General features: G+C 46.4%; 1 protein-coding gene across 1 annotated transcript in view; it reads right to left on the reverse strand.

Annotated features, from left to right (window-relative positions):
* Positions 1 to 24,914, reverse strand: part of MEI1 (meiotic double-stranded break formation protein 1) — a 103,907-nt gene that overhangs the window by 37,249 nt on the left and 41,744 nt on the right. Inside the window, exons 12-18 of the mRNA XM_055253040.2 lie at positions 19,732 to 19,846; positions 18,174 to 18,265; positions 17,199 to 17,340; positions 14,993 to 15,104; positions 10,514 to 10,574; positions 8,003 to 8,100; positions 3,494 to 3,662 (exon numbers count right to left, since the gene is read on the reverse strand). Of these exons, the coding sequence (XP_055109015.2) occupies positions 3,494 to 3,662; positions 8,003 to 8,100; positions 10,514 to 10,574; positions 14,993 to 15,104; positions 17,199 to 17,340; positions 18,174 to 18,265; positions 19,732 to 19,846 (789 nt within the window). The remainder of the gene's footprint in view (positions 1 to 3,493; positions 3,663 to 8,002; positions 8,101 to 10,513; positions 10,575 to 14,992; positions 15,105 to 17,198; positions 17,341 to 18,173; positions 18,266 to 19,731; positions 19,847 to 24,914) is intronic.

The following is a 24,914-nucleotide window of genomic DNA, read 5'->3' on the forward strand; positions in this document are numbered from 1 at the left end:
TCAAACAAATACATGTACACACACGTTTACAACAGCACTATTCACAACAGCCAAAAGGCAGAAAGAGCCCAAATGTCCATCAACAGGTGAATAAAAGCAAATTATGGTGTATACATACAAAGGTATATTATTCAGCCATAAAAGGAACAAAGTACTGATACACGGTACAAACATTATGCTCACTGGATGGACTTCTGAAATATTATGCTAAGTGGAAAAAGCCAGACACAAAAAGTCACACACTGTATGATTCCATCTATATGAAATATTCAGAATAGGTAAATCCAAAGAGACAGAACAGATTGTTGGTTGCCAGGAGCTGGGGAGGGAGGAGGAATGGAAGTGACAGCTTTGCACTGATGGAAATGTTCTAGAACTAGATGAAGGGGGTGGTTGCCCATTTTAAAGGTACTATTAAATACCATTGAATTGTTCACTTTAAAATGGTCAAGTTTATGTTGTGTAAATTTTACCTTAATAATTTTTTTTTCTTTTAAGACTGAGTCGGCCGGGCGCAGTGGCTCACGCCTGTAATCTCAACACTTTGAGAGGCCGAGGCGGGCAGATCACGAGGTCAGATCCAGACCATCCTGGCTAACACAGTGAAACCCCGTCTATACTAAAAATACAAAAAATTAGCCGGGCGTGGTAGCGGGCACCTGTAGTCCCAGTTACTCGGGAGGCTGAGGCAGGAGAATGGCGTGGCGTGAGCCCGGGAGGTGGAGCTTGCAGTGAGCCAAGATCGGGCCACTGCACTCCAGCCTGGGCAACAGAGTGAGTCTCCGTTTCAAAAAAAAAAAAAAGACTTGAGTCTCACTCTGTCGCCCAGGCTGGAGTGCAATGGCACAATATCAGCTCACTGCAACCTCTGCCTTCCGGGTTCAAGTGATTCTCCTGCCTCAGCCTCCCCAGCAGCTGGGATTACAGGTGCTCGCCACCATGCTTGGCTAATTTTGTATTTAATAGTGACAGGGTTTCACCATGTTGGTCATGTTAGTCTTGAACTCCTGAACTCAGGTGATCCACCTACCTCAGCCTCCAAAGTGCTGGGATTACAGGTGTAAGCCACCACACCCATGAGGGAAGAGAGAGACCCTCTCATATTGTTTTATATTGTTTTCTACTCAGTACCTGTTTTTGTTTTTTTTTTTTTGAGACGGAGTCTCACTTTGTCGCCCAGCCTGGAGTGCAGTGGCGCAATCTCGGCTCACTGCAAGCTCCGCCTCCCAGGTTCAAGCCATTCTCCTGCCTCAGCCTCCCGAGTAGCTGGGACTACAGGCGCCCACCACCACGCCTGGCTAATTTTTTGTATTTTTAGTAGAGACGGGGTTTCACTGTGTTAGCCAGGATGGTCTCGATCTCCTGACCTCGTGATCCGCCCGCCTCGGCCTCCCAAAGTGCTGGGATTACAGGCGTGAGCCACTGCGCCCGGCCAGTACCTGTTTTAAGAAAAAAACAAGGAAGTGAAATCAAAGACAGGCAGCCTGGCGCCAGGCCCAAAACCAGGCCTGGGCCTGCCTGGCTTAAACCTAGCGGTTAAAAATCAACTCATGACTTAGAACCCGATGTTACACATAGATTTCAGGCACTGTATGGAAGAACACTGTGAAACTCCCTGCTCTGTTCTGTTTCACTCTCACCACCGGTGCATGCAGCCCCTGTCACGTACCCCTTGCTTGCTCAAATCAATCACGACCCTTTCATGTGAAATCTTTAGTGCTGTGAGCCCTTAAAAGGGACAGAAATTGTGCACTTGGAGAGCTCGGATTTTAAGGCAGTAGCTTGCCAATGCTCCCAGCTGAATAAAGCCCTTCCTTCTACAATTCAGTGTCTGAAAGGTTTTGTCTATGGCTTGTCCTGCTACACCCAGCCAACAAATTATTATTATTAATTTATTTATTTAGTTTTTGAGACAGAGTATCACTCCATCACCCAGGCTGGAGTGCAGTGGCACGATCTCGGCTCACTGCAACCTCCGCCTCCCGGGTTCAAGCAATTCTCCTGTCTCAGCCTCCCAAGTAGCTGGGACCTTGTGGGTCAGGCTGGTCTCAAACTCCTGACCTCAGGTGATCCACCCGCCTCGGCCTCCCAAAGTGCTGAGATTACAGGTGTGAGCCACCGTACCTGGCCCAATAAATTATTTCTTACAGCTTAAGAAAGAACAGTCCTTTTATTTTTATTTTTATATCCTTTTTGAGATGGAGTCTCACTCACTCTGTCACCCAGGCTGGAGTGCAGTGGCACGATCTTGGCTCACTGCAACCTCCGCCTCCTGGGTTCAAGCAATTCTCCTGTCTCAGCCTCCCGAGTAGCTGGGACTACAGGTGCCTGCCACCATGCCCGGCTGATTTTTGTATTTTCATTTTTATTTTTTATTTATTTTTTTTGAGACAGAGTCTCGCTCTGTCACCCAGGCTGGAGTGCAGTGGCGCGATCTCGGCTCACTGTAAGCTCTGCCTCCCGGGTTCACGCCATTCTCCTGCCTCAGCCTCCCAAGTAGCTGGGACTACAGGCACCCGCCACCACGCCCGGCTAATTTTTTGTATTTTTAGTAGAGATGGGGTTTCACCGTGTTAGCCATGATGGTCTCCATCTCCTGACCTCGTAATCCACCCGTCTCGGCCTCCCAAAGAGCTGGGATTACAGGAGTGAGCCACCGCGCCCGGCCTGATTTTTGTATTTTTAGTAGAGATGGGGTTTCACCTTGTTGGTCAGGCTGGTCTCAAACTGACCTCAGGTGATCCACCCGCCTCGGCCTCCCAAAGTGCTGGGATTACAGGTGTGAGCCACTGCACCCAGCCCAATAAATTATTTCTTACAGCTTACGAAAGAACAGTCCTTTTATTTTTATTTTTATATCCTTTTTGAGATGGAGTCTCACCCACTCTGTCACCCAGGCTGGAGTGCAGTGGCACGATCTTGGCTCACTGCAACCTCCGTCTCCTGGGTTCAAGCAATTCTCCTGTCTCAGCCTCCAGAGTAGCTGAGATTATAGGTGTGCACCACCATGCCCGGCTAATTTTTGTATGTTTTGTGGAGACAGGGTTTCGCCATGTTGGCCAGGCTGGTCTCGAACTCCTGACCTCAAGTATCAGCCCACCTTGGCCTCCCAAAGCATTGGGATTACAGGCGTGAGCCACCGTGCCCAGCCATGATTTTAAAAATGTAATAAATTGAATAGTAATAATTAAAACCAAAGTAAACTACTGAAGTTTTTTTCTGTGGACAAACAACACCCTCAAGGATAGCAAGGAATACTCATTGGCTTTCTAGGCTTCTGTCTCTCTTTCTAGGCTTCTTTCTAATTCTGTCTACCCACCTGTTCTAACCCACTTCTAAGATATGAGCCTCTCAGGGACACAACCCATTTCTCACTTATCCCCGTGTCCCCAGTGCCCAGCATCAGGCTTGGAGAGATGCCCTTATTTATTGAACTGAACTGCTGTTGAAGGTCCCAAGACCCACCACCAGCCACCCACCTCTGTGCACTGACCTGTCATCATGGATGTAGGCCAAGTAGAAGAGGAGCAGGATGCAGTACTGTCTCTGGCGAGCAGCTCCCTCCATGTACTGGCGATCAGACAGGAAGGCAAGGCTTTCAGGGCTCCTGCTGCTTATCTGGGGCAACCCATGCTGCAGGAGCTCAGACACTGCAGAGAGTTCTAGGGAGGGAACAAGTAGAGGAAAGCCACACAGAGAACATAGGAGAAGAGGTAATCAGCACATTAGTACCTACTACATGCAGAGTACTGCACAGGGCAGCAAGGGTAAATGCAGTATAGTGGGAAATAAGGAAATCAGAGGCTTCTCTTCCTTTGAGCAAGGTTCAGCCCACCGGGAAAGACTAAGCTTCACAAGCGGAAGGACATGGATATGTCTCAAAAATTAATGTTCATTCTTTTATTTTTTTTTTTTTGTTTTTCTTTTGACAGAGTCTTGCTCTGTTGCCCATGCTGGAGTGCAATGGCGCGATCTCGGCTCACTGCAACCTCCCCGTCCTGGGTTCAAGCAATTCTCCTGCCTCAGCCTCCCAAGTAGCTGCAATTACAGACATCCACCACCACGCCCAGCTAATTTTTTGTATTTTTAGTAGAGGCAGGGTTTTGCCATGTTGGCCAGGCTGGTCTCAAACTCCTGACCTCAGGTGATCCACCCACCTCGGCCTCCCAAAAACATTCATTCTTTCATTCATTTGACATATGTCCATTGAGTGGCTACTACTCTTAGGACAGGCTGTGAGACCCAGGCCCTACCTCCAGGAACTGGCAGCTGCTGGGAAGAGACACATAACGAGACAGGCAATTGCAGGACATGTGATCAGCACTATATTGAGGAGGGAGTGACTCAGGCCACCTGGCATGGGGAAGGCAAGGTCAAAGAGGAAGAAACGGTGGGCCGGGCGCGGTGGCTCACGCCTGTAATCCCAACAGTTTGGGAGGCTGAGAAGGGTAGGTCACCTGAGGTCAGGAGTTCAAGACCAGCCTGGCCAACATAGTGAAACCCCGTCCCTACAAAAATACAAAAATTAGCCAGCCATGATGGCAGGTGCCTGTAATCCCAGCTACTTGGGAGGCTGAGGTGGGAGAATCGCTTGAACCTGGGAGGCAGAGGTTGCAGTGAGCCGAGATGGCACCATTGCACTCCAGCCTGAGTGACAAGCGTGAAACTCCATCTCAGAAAAAAGCAAGCAAGCTTTGGGAGGCTGAGGCTGGCGGATCACAAGGTCACGAGATCAAGACCATCCTGGCTAACACGGTGAAACCCCCCATCTCTACTAAAAATACAAAAAAGTAGCCAAGCGAGGTGGCGGGCCCCTGTAGTCCCAGCTACTCGGGAGGCTGAGGCAGGAGAATGGCGTGAACCCAGAGGGCGGAGCCTGCAGTGAGCCGAGATCATGTCACTGCACTCCAGCATGGGCAACAGAGCGAGACTCCGTCTCAAAAAAAGAAAGAAACAAACAAACAAACTGTGGAGGGTGAGGAGAAAAGAGGCAGCGACAGGAGAAAAGAGAAAAGGAAGCAAGGTGTTCAGAGGCCTGAAGGCATGAGAAGACATGCCATGTTTCCATTCAGTGTGACTGGACACTCAGTGAATAGATGTGGGGTGTCAGAAGCTGGGGAACTATGTGGTGTAATCTGCAGTTGGACTGTGAAAGACCTTTAAGCAAATGTCACTTAAGGAATTGGGACTTTATCCTGAGGGCAGAGACTTCTAGATTTCTTATGAAAACAGTTTCATAAAAGAAGGAATATTTTAATACCAAAAGAATAGGAAAGAAGGATAGGCATGGTGGCTCAAGCCGGTGATGCCAGCACTTTGGGAGACCAAGGCAGGTAGATCACCTGAGGTCAGGAGTTCGAGATCAGCCTGGCCAACATGGCAAAACCCTGTCTCTATTAAAAATACAAAAATTAGACAAGCGTGGTGGCAAGCGCCTGTAGTCCTAGCTACTCAGGAAGCTGACGCAGGAGAATTGCTTGAACCCGGGAGGCAGAGGTTGCAATGAGCCGAGATCGCACCACTGCACTCCAGCCTGGGCAACAGAACAAGACGCTGTCCCAAAACAAAAAAAAAAAAGGAAAGAAAAAGACTGACTTCAGAGCTTAAAATTTGAATAAAAGCCAGGTGCGGTGGCTCACACCTGTAATCCTAGCACTTTGGAGGCCAAGGCAGGTAGATTGTTTGAGGCCAGGAGTTCAAGACAAGCCTGGCCAACATGGCAAAACCCCATCTCTATTAAAAATACAAAAAAATCACCTGGGCATGGTGACATGTGCTTGTAGTCCCAGCTTACTCGTGAGGCTGAGACTCAAGAATCACTTGAATCTGGGAGGTGGAGGTTGCAGTGAGCTGACATCGCTCAACTCCAGCCTGGGCAACAGAGTGAGACTCTCTCAAAAAACAAACAAACAAAAAAACCTAAATAAAGTCAACTTTATCCTTATGTTCCACATTTCACCATGGACCAGAGAAAACTTCATCACTATCTGACACTACTCCACAGACTGACGTGTGGAGACCACAGCTGAAGGCCAGGGGAGTTAAGATGTTAAGACTTTGTTTTCAGATAATCCTTCCAGCAGTGAGTGGATGAGAGATTGAAAGACAGGACTTCAGTTGAAGGTCAACCGAAAGAATCCATCCTGCCAGGGCCAAGTCCTGGGCAAGCAGAGGATGAGGATAGCACATGTGCCACAGCAATTTGGTAGCAGAGCCAGGTCAGCTCTCCTAATTCCAAGTTCAGTGCTTGTCCACCAAAGCATGCTCTAATCAATATAATAATAATGAAACAAATATCCTTCAGCCACACACATACACCTGCCTTTCTCCTGATATATAAATGAAAGAAGTAGTCTGCATGTATGAGAGATCTGCTGCATTTCCTGGCACGCTGAGATTTAAGAAGCCCCAGTGTTTAAGGCAAGAGATGTGTGGGGCTCCCCTTGGTTTGACAAGCAAGGGGACTTCCAGAAGCAGTGGAGCAGGCACTCATGAACATGAGAGGTGATGGTGATGTGACTGCCAATAGTCTTAGGCTACATGGCAGAAATCATGCTGTTCTCTCTGCAGGCCAGACCATGCCTTAACAGGGAGATTGCATAAAGGAGTAGCCAGCATAGTGAGAGAACCAGTAGCCAAGCTATGTTGGAAGCAATAAAAATGCTCACCTGGGCTTCGCTCACTCCCAGCATGATGTCTGGGAAAGATAAAAGAAAGCAGCAGGTGTAGAGAGTGGGGGAGAGGACACAGAGTCTTCACAAATATAATAAGGGGGAAAAGAGCCAGAACTAGGTCTTACCCACAGAGGTATATTTGTTGAATGAATGATGAAACAATGATTAAACTGTTTTCTATTATATCAGGAGACAGGTCTAAGACAGAGGAACCCCTCAGGGCAAATAACATACTGTTACAATTGCTCTATCCACAGCAGTACCTAGGCCTCCCCTGGCAGGCAGCAGAAGCTCAATGAATGTTCAACAAGAGGAAAAACTTCCAGCTCTCAGCCCTGCAGCTGCTGTTCCTCCTGCCTAGATTCTGCATGGCTTTCCTTTACTTGACTCAGACCTCTGCTCACATGCCACTTCCACATGGAGGCCTTCCCTGACCACCCTATCTAACATGTCTCTCTCCTCCTTCTATCACTCTCTATCCCTTTGCCCAGTTTTATTTTTATCATAGTGCCTATGGATCTCTGACATAGTATGCATTTGCTTATTGCCTGCCTGTCTCAATCTATGACAGCAGGGCTTTGTATCCCTAGCTCTTTCACCAGCACCTGGAATGGAGTCTGACACACAACAGATGCTCAAGAAATACCTCTTGGCTGGGCATGGTAGCTCACGTCTGTAATCTCAGCACTTTGGGAGGCCAAGGCAGATTACCTGAGGTCAGGAGTTCGAGACCAGCCCGGCCAACATGGTGAAAGCCTGTCTCTGCTAAAAATGCAAAAATTAGCCAGGCGTGGTGGCGGGAGCCTGTAATCCCAGCTACTTGGGAGGCTGAGGCAGGAGAATCTCTTGAACCTGTAAGGCAGAGGTTACAGTGAGCTGAGATCATGCCACTGCACTCCAGCCTGGGCAACAGAGCGAGACTGTCTTAAAAAAAAAAAAAAGAAAAGAAAGAAAAAGAAAAAAGAAACACTACTTGAATGAATGAAGAAACAGAACACACTATTAATGCTATAGTGAACACTGGACTCCTGAGGCCTGGTATGGGGATGTTGCAGAGGAGACTGTCAGGAAGAAGGAACTAGACTTGATGAACATTAGGATCCTTCCCAACTCTAAGGTGCCAGGAGACTTGGGTTCTGTCATTTTCCAGTTCTATTATTTCACATCCCTAGGAATCAAGCTATAATTGCATCACTGCGATTCCTCTGGGCAGCCTCAAGCAAAGAAATCTCATGCCTGTACTAACTCACTATCTAGCCAATCAGCAAGGCACCCAGACTCTAAAAACCAGCACAGGCCACATGGGTGGTCAAATTGTAGCATCTTACCTTCTTCGGAAGGTGGTCCTGTCTTCTCTGGAGCTGACAGGAGGTTGAGGCACATATAGTAGAGAAAATTGGAACACACCTGGTTTAGGGCTGAGTGACTTGGAGAAGAAGAAAGAAGAGATGACATTGCTACTTTGGCTGGGAGAGCATTATCCCTGCCATATGCCTGGGCACCACTGCTTTGTGCCAGAGGCTAGTGAAATTCTAGCCATGGCTGTGGCAGTGGAGGTCTTAAGGTGGCTATGAAAAGTAAATACGGGGCTGGGCACAGTGGCTTACGCCTGTAATTCCAGCACTTTGGGAGGCCGAGGCGAGTGGATCACCCGAGGTCAGGAGTTCGAGACCAGCCTGACCAACATGGTGAAACCCCATCTCTACTAAAAATACAAAAATTTGGCCGGGAGCAGTGTTTCATGCCTGTAATCCCAGCAATTTGGGAGATGAGGCGGCAGATCACGAGGTCAGGAGTTCGAGATCAGCCTGGCCAACATGGTGAAACCATGTCTCTACTAAAAATACAAAATTAGCTGGGCGTGGTGGCACACACCTGTAATCCTAGCTACTCAGGAGGCTGAGGCAAGAGAATCGCTTGAACTCAGAAGGCAGAGGTTGCAGTGAGCCGAGATTGCACCATTGCACTCCAGCCTGGGCAAGAGAGGGAGACTTGGTCTCAAAAAAAAATAATAATAATAATACAAAAATTTGCTGGGCATGGTGGCAGGCACCTGTAATTCCAGCTACTCGGGAGGCTGAGGCAGGAGAATTTCTTGAACCCAGAAGGCGGAGGTTGCAGTGAGCCGAAATCATGACACTGCACTCCAGCCTGGGCAAGAGCAAGGCTCTGACTTAAGAAAAAAAAAAAAATAGTAAATATGGAACCTGCTGCTTCAGCTGTAACTTGGGCACCTGGCCCATATAGGCATTCACTAAAAATTTACTGAAAAAATATGAAGTGGGGGCTACAAGCTCCAACTTAATAAAACATACAAATAAAAAAGTGCCCCTAGGCCAGAAAAGGGCTGAGGAAGTACTAGAAAAAGCAGCAGCAGCTGAACCCCACATGGGCAGTCAAGGAGTACTTCCAAAATTTTGACTTTCAATCCAGATGGGTCCTTGTATTCTCTCCTAAATGTTGGATGGCGTATTCAGTATTATGGAAGGAAAGCTGGGCACTGCACTGTAGCCAGCTTGTAGACTGTTGGCAGTAACAAATTAATCTTCTTAGTAAATACAGAAACAGGGGGCAAATCATAAAGGAGAAGGTACAGAGGCTGCTCCAGAAACCTAACAAGACAGAGACTGAGGCAGCGACCTCTACTTTAACAAGAGAGTTTCTCCTCTAGAATTGCTTGGCTGGTAGAAACTAGAACTTGACAGACACTGCATCCTTTCCCCTTTGAGGGCCTCAATTTCCTCAGTGGTCTCACTCTGTCACCCAGGCTAGAGTGGGGCGTGATCATAGCTCACTGCAGCTTTTTTTTTTTTAAGATGGAGTCCCACTCTGTCACCCAGGCTGGAGTGCAGTGGTGCTATATCAGCTCACTGCAACCTCTACCTCCTGGGTTCAAGCTGATCTTCTGCCTCAGCTAGAGTTTCCTGTTCAATCCTGCCAGTTTCCTCATTTAAATGAGAGGTTAAACAAATGATCTCTGAAAGCGTTTTTTGGGGCTTTTTGTGTTTTTTTAGAGACAAGCTCTCACTCTGTCGCCCAGGCTAGAGTGGGATGCGATCATAGCTCACTGCTGCTTTGACCTCCTAGGCTCAAGGATCCTCTTGCCTCAGCCTCCTGAGTATCTGGGACTAGAGGTGTGTACCACCAGGTCTGGCTAATTAAAAAAAAACAAAAAACTTTTGTGGCCAGCCACAGTGGCTCACACCTGTAATCCCAGGACTTTGGGAGGCCAAGGCGGGCGGATCACCTGAAGTCAGGAGTTTGAGACCAGTCTGGCCATCTCTACTAAAAACACAAAAATTAGCCAGGCGTGGTGGCAGGCACCTGTAATCCCAGCTACTCAGGTGCTGAGGCAGCAGAATTGCTTGAACCCAGGAGGCAGTTGTTGCAGTGAGCCAAGATTGTACCACTGCACTCCAGCCTGGGTGACAGAGTGAGACTCCATCTCAAAAAAAAAAAAAAAAAAAAAATTGTAGAGACCAGGGTCTTGCTATGCTGCCCAAGCTGATCTTGAACTGCTGGCTTCAAACAATCCTCCCATCTTCGCCTCCCAAAGTGCTGGGATTACAGCCATGAGCCACTGCGCCAGGCCTCTCCCAGTTTTGATGTGACAGGTACCCATCCAAGTATCACCAGGAATAAGATTCTTACCACGCTAGATTCAATACAACCTACAGAAGCATGGCCAGCTTATTGCACCAGATGCTAAGCAATGCTGACATTATGTCAACACCACCATGAGCCCATGACTAAAACACACCAGCCAACAATTCCCACTTGTCCCGTCAAGAGGGACATTGGCCCCTTGGCCACTTAATCTTGCCTGAGACCACACGTACCTCAGACCACTGCAAAACCTGGCCTTCAGCTCCAGGGTCAGTCGTATGAAGGATGAGGAAGCTTCAGGGAAGTGAGAATAAAGCAGAGAGCAGTTTAAACCAGACTTGTCACAGAGAGTCCCAAGCCTGGGTGGTATCAAAAAGCTCTGGTTTCAGAGTTACACAGACTTGGTTCAAAATGTACTCCATCACTGTCTAGTAGTTTCACTCTGGAAAGGTTTTTTAACTTCTCTGAGACTCAGTTTTGATACTTGTACCTCACAGAGTGTTGTAAAGCTAAGTAAGACAAATGTATGGAGAACATCTAACAAGTACTTGGCTCAAAGTAAGTGCTACAATAAGTGTTCATTTTCTTCCATTCTGAATGATCTTCCACTACAATTTGGTACATTTGACAAGGACCTAGGAAGGGCACATCTGCTCCTTCTATCCCTTCTTTCAGTTTTATAGAAAACAATCCAGTTTCAGATGCAGAAAGAACAGTAGTTACTATTTTATTCTCATTTCTGAATTGTCTGTTGAAAGCAATTTGTTCTCAGAACAGAGTTCCAATAACAGTTTCTTTTCTTTTTTTTTTTCCTGAGACGGAGCCTCACTCTGTCGCCAGGCTGGAGTGCAGTGGCATGATCTCGGCTCACTGCAACCTCTGCCTCCCAGGTTCAAGCGATTCTCCTGCCTCAGCCTCCTGAGTAACTGGGACTACAGGTACGCACCACCACACCCAGCTAATTTTTGTATTTTTAGTAGAGATGGGGTTTCACCATGTTGGCCAGGATGGTCTCGATCTCTTGACCTCATGATCCACCCACCTCGGCCTCCCAAAGTGCTGGGATTACAGGTGTGACCTACTGTGCCTGGTCTTTTTTTTTTTTTTTTTTTAAGATGGAGTTTCACACTTGTTGCCCAGGCTAGAGTGCAATGGCACGATCTCGGCTCACTGCAACCTCCGCCTCGAAGGTTCAAGCGAGTCTCCTGCCTCAGCCTCCTGAGTAGCTGGGATTACAGGCATGCACCACCACGCCCAGCTGATTTTGTATTTTTAGTAGAGACAGGGTTTCTACATGTTGGTCAGGCTGGTATCGAACTCTGGATCTCAGGTGATCCACCCACCTTGGCTTCCCAAAGTGCTGGGATTACAGGCATAAGCCACTGCGCCCGGCCAGCAGTTTCTGCCTTAGCTGTTGACCCTGGCCCAGGCCTTTGTGCTGCTGGCTCCTCCCAGTCTCCCCAGTAAGGCTTTCAGTCAGTACTAACCTCTGTTCTGCCTTCCCTGGGCCACTGTAAACGCAGAATCCTAGATAAAGACATCAGAAGCTCCCATTTCACCAGCCCCTGGGTTGGGAATAATCTGTATTTTATCCTGGGGCTAAAGCAGCTGACAGGGAATCCCTCAGGGTTTCACAGCAACTCTCTGGGGCAACAATTTAACCCATGACTTTCCCAGGAAGGGGCACCAAGCTTTCCTTCCAGATGGGCTCCTCTTGGCCCAATCTCTCAGGGATCCAGAGTTTCTCCACCCTCCTACTCCAGGTCTCCATACCATTCCCTGCTGGCAGTGCCTGCTTCCCTCCTCCCTCTTGCAGGTTGAGCCTCTGATCCTGTGCTACCTGGCTTCATGCTGCACAGATCTCCCTACAGATCTCACAGCCTTTTTCTACATCCCCTATTCCCCACCACTGCCCCCAAGAGATCTACACTTGCCTCTCATCCAGTGCCCCAAGACTAGATGCTCTTGGGTCCGGAAGTATGGCAGGCAGGAAGAATGTTAGAAGGAAGGAAAGAAGTGTGTATCAGTTATCACAATGGCTGAGGGATGCAGCCTTCAGGAAATCTATATACATCATCTTGTTTAATTCTCACTATTATCACCATGTTCTAGCTAAGGACACTGGAGATAAGAAAATTAATTTGTACAATCTCAATAAACAAGTAAGAGAGGTGAGAAGAATTCCAACTCATATGGGTAGAACCAGTCTCTCTACAGCTCCTTCCTATCAGCAGCTAATCAGGTAAGTGTTTCCAATCTTAGGGGGTAGACAAATCCTTCCTAACTCCATGTTCCCCTCTACTCACACCCCCATTTCTCACCTTCTGCACACACCAAACTTGTCAAAATAGTTGTGTATCCTGTCTCTACTGCCTCATCTTGCACTCATTCTTTAACTCACTCTGGTCTGGCTTCCATTCCAACCACTCCCACAGAAACTGCTCTGGCCAATGTGGCCAAAAGCTGCCACGAAGCCAAGTCCAATGGACATTTTTCAATCTTCATCTTACTTGACCGCTGGGATGCTTTTCACACTCCTGACTACTCCCCAATCCACAAAACTCTCTTCATTTGGCTTCCTTAATATCATACCCTTCTGATTTCCTTCCTACCTCTCCAAATGCTTGTACCTCTCCTCCTCCTGACCATTAAATGCTTAGTTTTGTCTTGGCTTCTTTCGTCATTTCATTTTACACCCTCAACTTTGAAGAATCTCACCTGATCCCCACTGAGGAGTCAGCCTCACAAGGACAGGGGTCTGTTTTGTTCACTGCTAAATCTCCAGCCCTAGCATGATATCTTGCATGCAGTAGGTGCCCAATATTTGTTGAATGAATGAAAGGCTGGATGCTGAAGATTTCTATACCTGTATCTAAATCCCAGATCTCTCCCTTGTCTTCAGACACAGTCAATTACCCACCTAACATCTTCACTGGAACATCTCACATTCACCCTGACCCAAATTGACCACATCCTCTACTGCCTCCCCAAACCAGATCCTCCCACAGTGAGCCTTCTCTCAGTTAAACACACTACCATCCACATAGAAGGCAGCCAGAAGCCAGGCATTACCCTGCACTGTTCCCTCTCTTTCAAGCCCTACAACCAGCTATTCCATGCCCCAACACTACCTTAGTTCCTACCACCAACCTGAGTTAATGCAAGAGGCTGAGATACATGCCTCCAATCTGCCTCCCTCTAACTCATAGTCCACACTGCTCCAAGAAAGATCTTTCTGAAACAGAAATCTGAACATGTTACTCCACTTCTTTAAAACTCAACAAAACTCCTAGGATAAAATCCAAATTCCAGGCCAGGTGTGGTGGCTCATGTCTGTAATCCCAGCACTTTGGGAGGTCAAGGTGGCCGGATCACTTGAGGTCCGGAGTTTGAGACCAGCCTGGCCAACATGGAGAAACCCCATCTCTACTAAAAATACAAAATTAGCCGGGCGTGGTGGCACATGCCTGTAATCTCAGCTACTTGGAAGGCTGACTCAGGAGAATCACTTGAACCCGGGAGGTGGAGGTTGCGGTGAGCCGAGATCGTGCCATTGCACTCCAGCCTGGGCAACAAGAGCGAAACTCTTTCTCAAAAAAAAAAAAAAAAGAAAAAAAAGAAAAAATCCAAATTCCTCACATGGCCAACAAGGGCCTACATGGCTGAGCCCTGGCTGCCTCTCCACGGTAGACTTGTTGCACAACATTTGTTGCATGCCATGTGACAAGAATAAAAGAAAAAACATTAAATTATAATGATAAGAGCCAAATATAGCACAGAGATTACGAAAGCATGTTCTGGCCCGGCGCAGTCGCTCACGCCCGTAATCCCAGCACTTTGGGAGGCCGAGGCATCGCTTCTTGGCCTTTTGGCTAAGATCAAGTGTGGGAGGCCGAGGCAGGCAGATAACGAGGTCAGGAGATCGAGACCATCCTAGCTAACACGGTGAAACTCTGTCTCTACTAACAAACACAAAAAAATTAGCCGGGCGTGGTGGCGGGCGCCTGTAGTCCCAGCTACTCAGGACGCTGAAACAGGAGAATGGCATGAACCTGGGAGGCAAAGCTTGCAGTGAGCCAAGTTCATGCCACTGCACTCCAGTCTGGGCAACAGGGCGAGACTCCATCTCAGAAAAAAAAAAAAAAACACATGTTCTACAGCCAGATTCCCTGGGTTTGAATCCTGGGTATACCACTTATAGTGTGACCTTAGGCAAGTTACTTAACTTCTCTGAGATTCAGTTGGCTCATCAGTGGAATGAGTACAATCACAATAGACAATTCCTAGGGTTTTTCTGAGGACTAAATGAGTCCATACATGCAAAGCACTTAAAACAGTCTCACACACTGTAAGAACTTAAATGTTAGTTATTATTAATAACTAGTCGCCAATGTTACTGAAAACTCTCAGCTAATTTTTCTTTAATCTTTTTTGTAGAGATGGGGTCTCACTGTATTGTCCAAGCTGGTCTCAAACTCCTAGCCTCAGGTGATCCTCCCATCTTGGCTCATGAACTACCACACCCAGCCCCTTTAATGACTTTTGATTGCTGCCTGACACTTCCTTTCACTCAACACTGGACAAAGAATAGATACAGATTCTGAATGAATTAGTAAATGTGCACCCACAACTTATCCTCTCTTTGAATACTCTCCGAGCACTGCCTAAGGTGCTTGCCTCCCTCCCAACCTCCACATTTGCCTGCTGCCTACCAAGCTTCTTGGAAAACTTCTTCTTCATGTGGGGAACGATGACAAAGAGGCTATGCAGAATTGAGAGGAAAACTTCCATCAAAGCTGGGTGGGTGGTCTGCTCCAAGTGTCTCTGCAAAGAACCAGGAGAGAGAACATAGCCCACCAGGACTGAGCCTCTGAAGAAGAAAAGGCATCAGAGAAAACTCACATCAAATCTAGCAACAGTAGATTAACTCCTTTCACTTGAAAGACACAAGAAAAGCTAGGGAACTTAAAGTCCAAACCTACATCTAAGGCTTGGATCACCTGATAGATTGTACTAGATACTTTATCTCTTTGGGCTTCTGTTCCCAAAAGACTAAAATGGGAATAACAAGATATCCCTCCCAGAAACAAATGTGGTCTGGTGTGTAAAAACTGCTTTCTAAACCATAACGCAGAGTGACTCTCATGTTTCTATTACTATAGTAATAATAATAATATACTTTATAAACTGCCTTCATATTTGTTATTTTTTGGGGGGGGTGGGTTTTTTTTTTTTTTAATTCTTTGAGACGGAGTCTTGCTCTGTCACCCAGGCTGGAGATCAGTGGTGCGATCTCGGCTCACTGAAACCTCTGCCTCTCGGGTTCAAGCGATACTCCTGCCTCATCCTCCCAGGCAGCTGGGATTACAGGCATGCGCCACCACGCCCGGCTAATTTTTGTATTTTTAGTAGAGACAGGGTTTCATCATGTTGGCCAGGCTGCTCTTAAACTCCTGACCTCAAGTGATCCACCTGCCTCAGCCTCCCAAAGTGCTGGAATTACAGGCGTGAACCACCGCACCCGGCCCGTTATGATTAAGGCTGGTCAAGTAAAGCAGGGGGAATGGAGAAGGAACAAATGAATCTGTAACTGGTTGTGATCAATTAGTTGTAAATACCATTGCACTCAGACCAGCCTTCAGGTAATTCTTCAAGAGTCATGAGGCAGTCTTATGTGGTAGACACAGCTCTGAATTACGAAAAAAAGAAAAAAAAAAAAAAAAAACAGAGTTCTAGTTCAGGCTCTGTACATAGCCACCACAGTGTGCCCTTGGGTAGTCACCTTCTCCCTTCCCTGAGTCTCAGTTCCCTTTCTGTAAACAGCTGGGTCCTCAGAGGCATTGTTCTTGTTGACACCTTTCCTTTCATTTTTAGAGCAAGTTTGGTTTTTTTTTATTATTATTATTATAAAAGTAATATATGCTCATTAAAGAAAATGTATAAAATACAGAAAAGTAGAAAGACTAATACAATAATTCTATGATCTACTTCTAGATTTAGCTCTAACACTTCAAAAATCTAGGAGGAAGACAGGGCAGGTGAGTAAACTGCGATGAGTTGCCCAAGTCTTACTGTTAGTGGGTTAAGTCAGGGCCACAGTCCAGGGTTCCTGACCACTACCTCCTGCAGACTCCAGCTCAATGGCTTCTTTAAGAAAGAACCTCGCTCGTACAGAGCCAGAGGTGCCTCCCTGCTGCCACCTACTGTTCCCAGTAGATGGTTAGGAGTTGCCCTTTCCTGACTAACAGGGACTCCTCACAGGCTCATAGGATGCCCAAACCTCAAGCAGGAGAGGACTCATCCAAGGTTACCCAGAGTCAGCAGCTCTTGGCCCTGCTCTTCCCACCATCTCAACTCAAGTCAGCTCAAAATGAAGCTCTTCAGGATCGAGCCTCTCTTCAGAGTGGTCATCTCTCATTTTACGGAACACACATACATGTTCCTTATTAACACTTGGATAACAGACATTCACTGCTGCTCATTATTAAAGACACAAGAAAAGCTAGGGGACCTGAAGTCATAGGTTCAATCTCAGCACCGTTATGGGCTTGCTTTATAACTATAGAAATATGACAACCTTATCTGTAAATTAGGGCAAATTATAGCATCCATCTCCCAGGGTCATTGGGAGAACTAAATCAGGTAGTGAACATTAGGCACTTATCACTCCATAAACTTACTCACTTATTATTTTGTTATTACTGCTTTCTATTTTTTCTTAAGAGGAACCTGTTAGTTTCATAATCAAACATTACATTTTATTTTTAGAACAAAGGAAAGGTAGCAGCAAGAATCACACTGCTGAGGCCCCCAGAGAGTTCCTTTGAGCAGTCACTGCCTTATGCCTCTGAGCCTGGCTCGCCTACACATTCTTCTCTTCCCCAAGCTTCATGTTGCCCGTGGCTCAGGAGAACCCACCATCACCATGGGGATACACAGCGAGTCACAGGCACTGAGAAGAAATTCTGAGAAGGCCTCCAAGGTGTCTTCCTTCTTGGTGCTGGGAGCTGTGAATGGATTCTCCTGGGCTGAAGGCTCACTCTGGAATTCTATAGCCAACCTAAGAAATCAATGTGTGAGTATATCCACTACCACCTATGCAACCTAAAGGTTACAAACACCTTCCTGGGGGGTGGCGGGGAGCGCCTGTGCTCAGGGTCCAGGGAAAGTATCTCTATTATCAGATTGGGAGAAAATTCAGCAGACCACAACGAGGAGAGGACTTGATCCCTGGCTACCTCTCCAGATTCTTGCTCCCTACCCCCTCCCCCAACTATGTGTACTTCTACCCCATTGTGTGTACTTCCCTGAATATGCCATGCTATTTGCTATTTCCCGTTCATTTGCCTTTAAATATGCTGCTCTCTCTATGGGGATACCTTCCCCGGATGCTTGAAAACCTAACAAATCCCACATATATACAAAAAAAGCATCTCTTCCCCAAGAGACTGTGAGCTCCTTGAGGGCAGGAGCCATTCTGACTTTTCTTTCTAGCTCCACTGTCTAGCATCAGGCATGGCACACAGTAGATACAACAAACATTTGTTAATGTAAACTGAATTAATTCAGCAACCATTCAGTGAATACCTATAGTGCTAGGCTAGTTGGCGGGGGCGGGGGGGGGGGGGCAGGGAACGAAGGTGAATAAGACACAACCTCATGACACAGTAGCAAAAACTCCATGAGGAAGGAATCTTTAGAAAGGTCCTACCCCTAGCTGCCTGTCCTCAAGCCTCCTCCACACACCCCCAAACCCTACCCTAGCCAAAGTCCTCTTTGCCATACAGCAGAGTATCAGAAATCAAGTGTTGCCTCTAGAACTTCACCCATTGTCTGAATCCCTTCCACCCCTACCTTCCATGCTATTACTTCATACCACAGAGGGCCCCTCACCTGCAGGCACTTCTAAATCCCTCCAGAGTGCTCAGGAGGAACTTTCCCCTTTGAAGAATGGCCTTCTCTGAATCTCTACTGGAGGCATGGCCCTGAGGTGGGAAGGAGAGACAGGAACCTAGTGATCAAGTATATGCTGTGTCTCAGTCTATGCTTGAATGACTGTAGACCTCTTCTTCTCACACTGCAGTCTGACATTCCCGTACACCTAAGTTTCTAAGAGATCTTGGCTATATCCTTGCAAATAGCTCCTTTAAAAAATCATAGCAAAGCTGGGCATGGTGGCTCACACTTGTAATCCCAGCACTTTGGGAGGCCGAGGCAGGCGGATCACAAGGTCAGGAGATCATAGCCATCCTGGCTAACACAGTGAAACCCCGTCTCTACTAAAAATACAAAAAAAATTAGCCAGGCATGGTGGCGGGCACCTGTAGTCCCAGCTACTGGGGAGGCTGAAGCAGGAGAATTGCTTGAACCCTGGAGGCGAAGGTTGCAGTGAGCCAAGATCACGCCACTGCACTCCAGCCTGGGCAACAGAGCGAGACTCCGTCTCAGAATAAAAAAAAAATGGTAGCAGGGATCATGGCGCAGTGGATCATGCCTGTAATCCCAGAACTTTAGGAGGCCAAGGTGGAGGTCAGGAGTTCGAGACCAGCCTGGCCAACACGGTGAAACCCTGTCTCTACTAAAAATACAAAAAAAAAATTAGCCAGGTGTGGTGGTGCATGCCTGTAATCCCAGCTACTCGGGAGGCTGAGGCAGGAGAATCACTGGAACCCAGGAGGCAGAGGTTGCAGTGAGTCGAGATTGTGCCACTGCACTCCAGACTGGGACCACAGAGTAAGACTCCACCTCGGAAAAAAAAAAAAAATGGTAGCATTGTTGGAGGGACCTTAATCTACAGTCTCTCTGAACCACAGGAATGACTATTGGTCTATTATATGCAGAAAGCTGTCACAGGCTAGTGGGCATTAGCTTGACTGTAATGGCCCTATTAGTTGCTCTAAAACACAAGAAAACCCCCACTCCATCAGGTGTAAAGAGCTTAGTTCCCAAAGTTAATCCTGAAAGACATAATCAACATTCACACTGACAGTGTCTTTCCTGATATCTTAAGTCTACAGGCTATTAAAAGCCAGCAACTACAACACATTGCACATTGTTCAGATTCTAAGATTCTAGTGAATCCAGACTTAAATAATTTTGTGAGCATGTTTACCCTATCTGCTTGTATGATATAAACAGAGAATGTGTGTAATAGACTGGGGTAAAAACACCCTGGAATTTACTATCTAGGCTTAGGTACTTTCTAGTTTTGGACCTTAGAGAAAAATTATTTAACCCTCGTGGCTTTAGTTTCCCCATCTGTAAAAATGAGAATAGTAATCCTTAAGCTTCATAGTTCTGCCATTAGGGAAAAAACAGCATCTCACTGTAGCCATGTGTGCATGAGAAAAAGTCATGAAATAGCATACAAAAGTAAGGGAATATACTAATTATCTTTCTAAAAACACACTGCAGCATGATCTTCGGAAGCAGCAGGTTGCAGTATACTGACCAGGGGCCTCCTGTTCAGCAAGGTCTGGGAAAACTCCGCACACCGGTTTAGCATGGCTTCTAGCAAAGCCCGCAGTTCCCCATACTGCACAGGTGGAGTGCTCTGATGGTCCTTCCTGCATCCAGAGAGACAAAAGCAGGTTCATGGTAAGGCAACGGTATTCCCAAGATAACCCCAGGTTCTCAGGCAGTGAGAGGCAGTGCAGTTGGATCAGAACATGGAATCTAATCTGATAAAAATCCTTACTCCAGGCCAGGAATGGTGGCTCACGCCTGTAATTCCAGCACTTTGGGAGACTGAGATGAGTAGATGTCTTGAGCCCAGGAGATGGAGAACAGCCTGGGCAACATGGTGAAACCCAGTCTCCACAAAAAGTTAGCCGAGTGTGGTGACATACACCTGTGGTTTCAGTTACTCAAGAGGCAGAGGTGGGAGGATCACCTGAGCCCAAGAAGGTAGAAGCTGCAGTGAGCCGTGATCATACTACTGCACTCCAGCCTGGGTGACAGAACAAGACTTTGTCTCAAAAAAATCCTTACTTCAATGCTTATCTAGCTGCACAACTTCTTGTACATTCCTTGCCCTCTCTAACCATCAATTTCCCATCTATTAAATGAGGCTTAATAGTAATCTCCTCATAGACTTATTATGGGGATCAAATTCGATAATGTATGCAAAACACTTAGCATGATGCTTAATACATAATAAGTCCTTATAAATGTCAGCTGTGTCTATTATTACTATTAAGGATACAAGGTTTTCTTGCAGAGGAGAGCCTGCTTGTGAAAGAAGCACTACCTAGAATTGAACGTGCATCAAGAGAGTAACAGCTACGTTTTCCAATAAGTAATAAGCTCTTCTGGGGAAGAGGGATCGAACTTTGTTAACTCAATGAGGAAAACCAGGATCAACAGGTAAACGTTACTAAGATCCAGAGATGGAGTCTCACTCTGTCACCCAAGCCAGAGTGCAGTGGTGTGATCTTGGCTCCCTGCAACCTCCATCTCTCAGATTCAAGCAATTCTCCTGCCTCAGCCACCTGAGTAACTGGGACTACAGGTGCACACCACTACACCCAGCTAACTTTTGTATTTTTAGTAGAGATGAGATTTCACCATGTTGGCCAGGCTGGTTTCAAACTCCTGACCTCAAGTTATCCACCCACCACAGCTTCCCAAAGTGTGGGATTACAGGCATGAGCCACTGCACCCAGCCTGAGAACTTTCTTTTCTTTTTTTTTTTTTTTTTTTTTTTGAGATGGAGTCTCGCTCTGTCACCAGGCTGGGGTACAGTGGTGCAATCTAAGCTCACTGCAACCTCTGCCTTCCGGGTTTAAGTGATTCTCCTGCCTCAGCCTCCCAAGTAGCTGGGACTACAGGCGTACGCCACCATACCCAGCTAATTTTTGTATTTTTAGTAGAGACGGGGTTTCTTGACCTCATGATCCGCCACCTCAGCCTCTCAAAATGCTGGAATTACAAGCGTGAGCCACCACACCCAGCATCAGCCTGAGAATTTTCTGAGTCAAACTCTATAGAAGTATAGGGGACCATCTCTAAGGAAGAAGTGAGTTCCCCATTCTATGAGATTATACGCAGAGACTGGAGAAGTACTTTTGGAGATTCAATCATTATGAGTGTGGGGTAAATGTAGACAGGTAACACTTAAGGTCCATTTGAACCCTCAGATTCTAAGAGCCAAGAGTCATTGACTAGTTTAATTGTGAGTTTCCAAGAGGAAAGGGACCAGTTCCATCTTTTCACTTTACCTAAACAGAGACAGATGCATTGTAAGTTGATGATTAATAGAACAGATGTCAAAGGAATGAATGACTATTTCACAGGGTATTGGTTTCTTAGGGCTGCTATAATAAATTACCACAAACTGGGTGGCTTAAAACAACAGAAGTTTATCCTCTCACAGTTCTGGAGGCTAGAAATCTGAAATTGAGGTATCGTCAGGGCCATATCCCCTCTAAAGCAAGCTTGTCCCACCCATAGCCCACAGGCCGCATGCAGCCCAGGACAACTTTGAATGCAGCCTGACACAAATTTGTAAACTTTCTTAAAACATTATGAGATGAAACCCTGTCTCTACTAAAAATACAAAATTTAGCTGGGCATGGTGGCGCGTGCCTGTAATCCCAGCTACTCGGGAGGCTGAGGCAGGAGAATCGCTTGAACCAGGGAGTTGGAGGTTACAGTGAGCCAAGATCACATCACAGCACTCCAGCCTGGTGACAGAGCAAAACTCCGTCTCAAAAAAAAAAAAAAAATGAGATTTATGTGTGGACCTTTTTTTTTTTTTTTTTTTTTTTAAAGCTCATCAGCTATCGTTAGTGCCAGCATATTTTACATGTTGGCCAAAACAATTCTTCCAATGTAGCCCAGGGAAGCCAAAAGATTGGACACACCTGCAAAGGGTCTTGAGAAAAATCCTTCCTTCCCTCTTAGCTTGTGTTGGTGGCCACAATCCTTGGCATTCGTTGACTTGCAGCTGCATCACTCTAATTTCTGCCTGTCTTCACATGGCCACCTTCACTTTGTGCATGTCCACATGTCACTGTATGTCCAAACCGCCCTCTCCTTACATAGAAACAAGTCACTGGATTTACAGCTGGAGCTGTATGACCTTATCTTAAGCAGATTCAATGTACAAAGGCCCTATTTCCAAATAAGGCACATTCACAGGTTCTTGGTAGACACCAATATTGGGGGGACACTATTTAACCCAGTGCAGTAGCTAGGAAAAAAAACCTATTAACCCTCATCCCTGGGCCTTTCTTGAGCACTGAGAGCAATCTGTTGGGCTTTCTAACAGGTTCTCAGTCAACTGCATATGGTTAAGGCTTGATTTCCCCTTTCCTTCTTCATTTCTGGAAGCTCCAAGTTTGATGATCCTACATAATCATCAAGCCCTAGTTCTACCACCTTGAAATTCTTGGGGTTTTTTTTGTTTTTGTTTTTGAGACAGGATCTTGCTCTGTTGCCCAGGCTGGAGTGCAGTGACACAAACACAGCTCATAGCAGCCTCAACCTCCTGGGCTCAAGCAATCTTCCTACCTCAGCCTCTCGAGTAGCCGGAACTACAGGCATACACCACGCTTGGATAATTTTTGTAGAGACAGTGTTTCCTCAGGTTATCCAGGCTAGTCTCAAATTCCTGAGCTGATGCAATCCTCCAGCCTCAGCCTCCCAAAGTGCTGGGATTACAGGTGTGACCCACTATATCCAGCCTCTTTAAATTCTTTTTAGCAGCTCTCACTCTTCATTCTGCCTTCTAGTTGTGCTTTCCAAAGACACTCTGAACCACCCCACCTCAGAGGGACCACGTCAGTAAACATTCTGGGAAGTTAAAGTCAAAAGTAAAATCATCCTTGGCCAGGCACAGTGGCTCACGCCTATAATCCCAGCATTTTGGGAGGCTGAGGCAGGCAGATCACAAGGTCAGGAATTCGATACCAGCCTGGCCAATATGGTGAAAATGCATCTCTACTAAAAATACAAAAAGTATCCAGGTGTGGTGGCGGGCACCTGTAGTCCCAGCTACTTGGGAGGCTAAGGCAGGAGAATCATTTGAACCTGGCAGGTGGAGGTTGCAGTGAACTGAGATCGAGCCACTGAACTCCAGCCTGAGCAACAGAGCGAGACTCCACCTCAAAAAAAAAAAAAAAAAAAAAAAAAAAAAGTAAAATAATCCAAGGCTTAATAACCTGCCCCCTATCCATCTCTCTCCACAATTCTGACCCAACAGCTTTCCTGATTCTCCAGGCAACACCCGCTTTGTGTAACCTGCTGGTCAACTGGCTACTGCACCCTGAGCAATCTCTATACTCTCCAACCCACATGTTTTGCTAATCCTGGTGCTTCCACAAATCTAACTCTCACCCTTCATAGTACAACTGAAATACCACTTCCTGCCCAAAAGGTACTACTGGTCCCCTCTAGCAATGTCCTGGTGGGAGACTTCCAGTTCAGCATAGGTGCCTCTGATTGACATTGCTCTTACTTATGCTTTTGTTACCTTGTTGGTTTACTCATCCCACCCACTCTGGAATTCATGTCCTAGATTTAGAGATTCAAATTCAGGGAAGGATAAAGGAAGAAAGAAGACAGACTGAAGTCACTGCCATGTAAATGCTATTTTTTGTTTCAACTTTTAGAACCAACCTAGAGTCAAATCACAAAGATTTAAATATAGTTACGGAAGAGACTATAAATATTAACAACTTTCACAATGTAAAATTAAAGGTATAGCTGACTGGCCTTGAGAAGTAGAAGTAGAGAAGAGAGGGGAAAAAGAAGAGTTGGGGTGCTGCTAACCACGTAGGAACTCAGGAGACACTGCTTCAAGTTGAGGGAACAAAAAATACCAGTTTTAGGTACATTATTTAAAGGTTAAAAAAACAAAATATTAAATAGCAAAAATGCCAAGGACACGTAGAGAAGACAAAAAATGTGAGCTAATTAAATCTTGATCTTTCTAACTGGCAAGTCAATGAATAATGTCTTAAATGTAAGATGGAGATTACAGGCACCCGCCACCATGCCCAGCTAAATTTTTTTTGTATTTTTAGTAGAGACAGGGTTTCACCATGTTGGCCAGGCTGGTCTTGAACTCCTGACCTCAGGTGATGCACCTGCCCTCGGCCTCCCAAAGTGCTGGAATTACAGGCGTGAGTCACCGTGCCCAGCCTGTTCCTTTTCATGATAAATCCTCTATAATTTATTTATTTATTTTCAAGAGAAGAGCTCACTCTGTCACCCAGGCTGGAGTGCAGTGGTATGATCATAGCTCACTATAACCTCAAACTCCCGGGCTCAAGTGATCCTCCTGCCTTACCTCCTGAGTAGGTGGGACTATAGATGCATGCCACCACACCCAGCTAATTTTATTTTATTTTATTATTTATTTATTTATTTATTTTGAGACGGAGTCTCGCTCTGTCACCAAGCTGTAGTGCAGCGGCGTGATCTTGGCTCACTGCAACCTCCAACTCCCTGGTTCAAGTGACTCTCCTGCCTCAGCCTCCCAAGTAACTGGGATTACAGGCACGTGCCACCATGCCCAGCTAATTTTTGTATTTTGATGTTTTGTTTTTTGTTTTTTTTGAGACAGAGTCTCGCTCTGTTGCCCAGGCTGAAGTGCAGTGGCATGATCTCGGCTCACTGCAACCTCCGCCT

The sequence above is a fragment of the Symphalangus syndactylus genome, chromosome 18 (assembly GCF_028878055.3).
Source record: "Symphalangus syndactylus isolate Jambi chromosome 18, NHGRI_mSymSyn1-v2.1_pri, whole genome shotgun sequence".
NCBI classification, from domain to species: Eukaryota; Metazoa; Chordata; class Mammalia; order Primates; family Hylobatidae; genus Symphalangus; species Symphalangus syndactylus.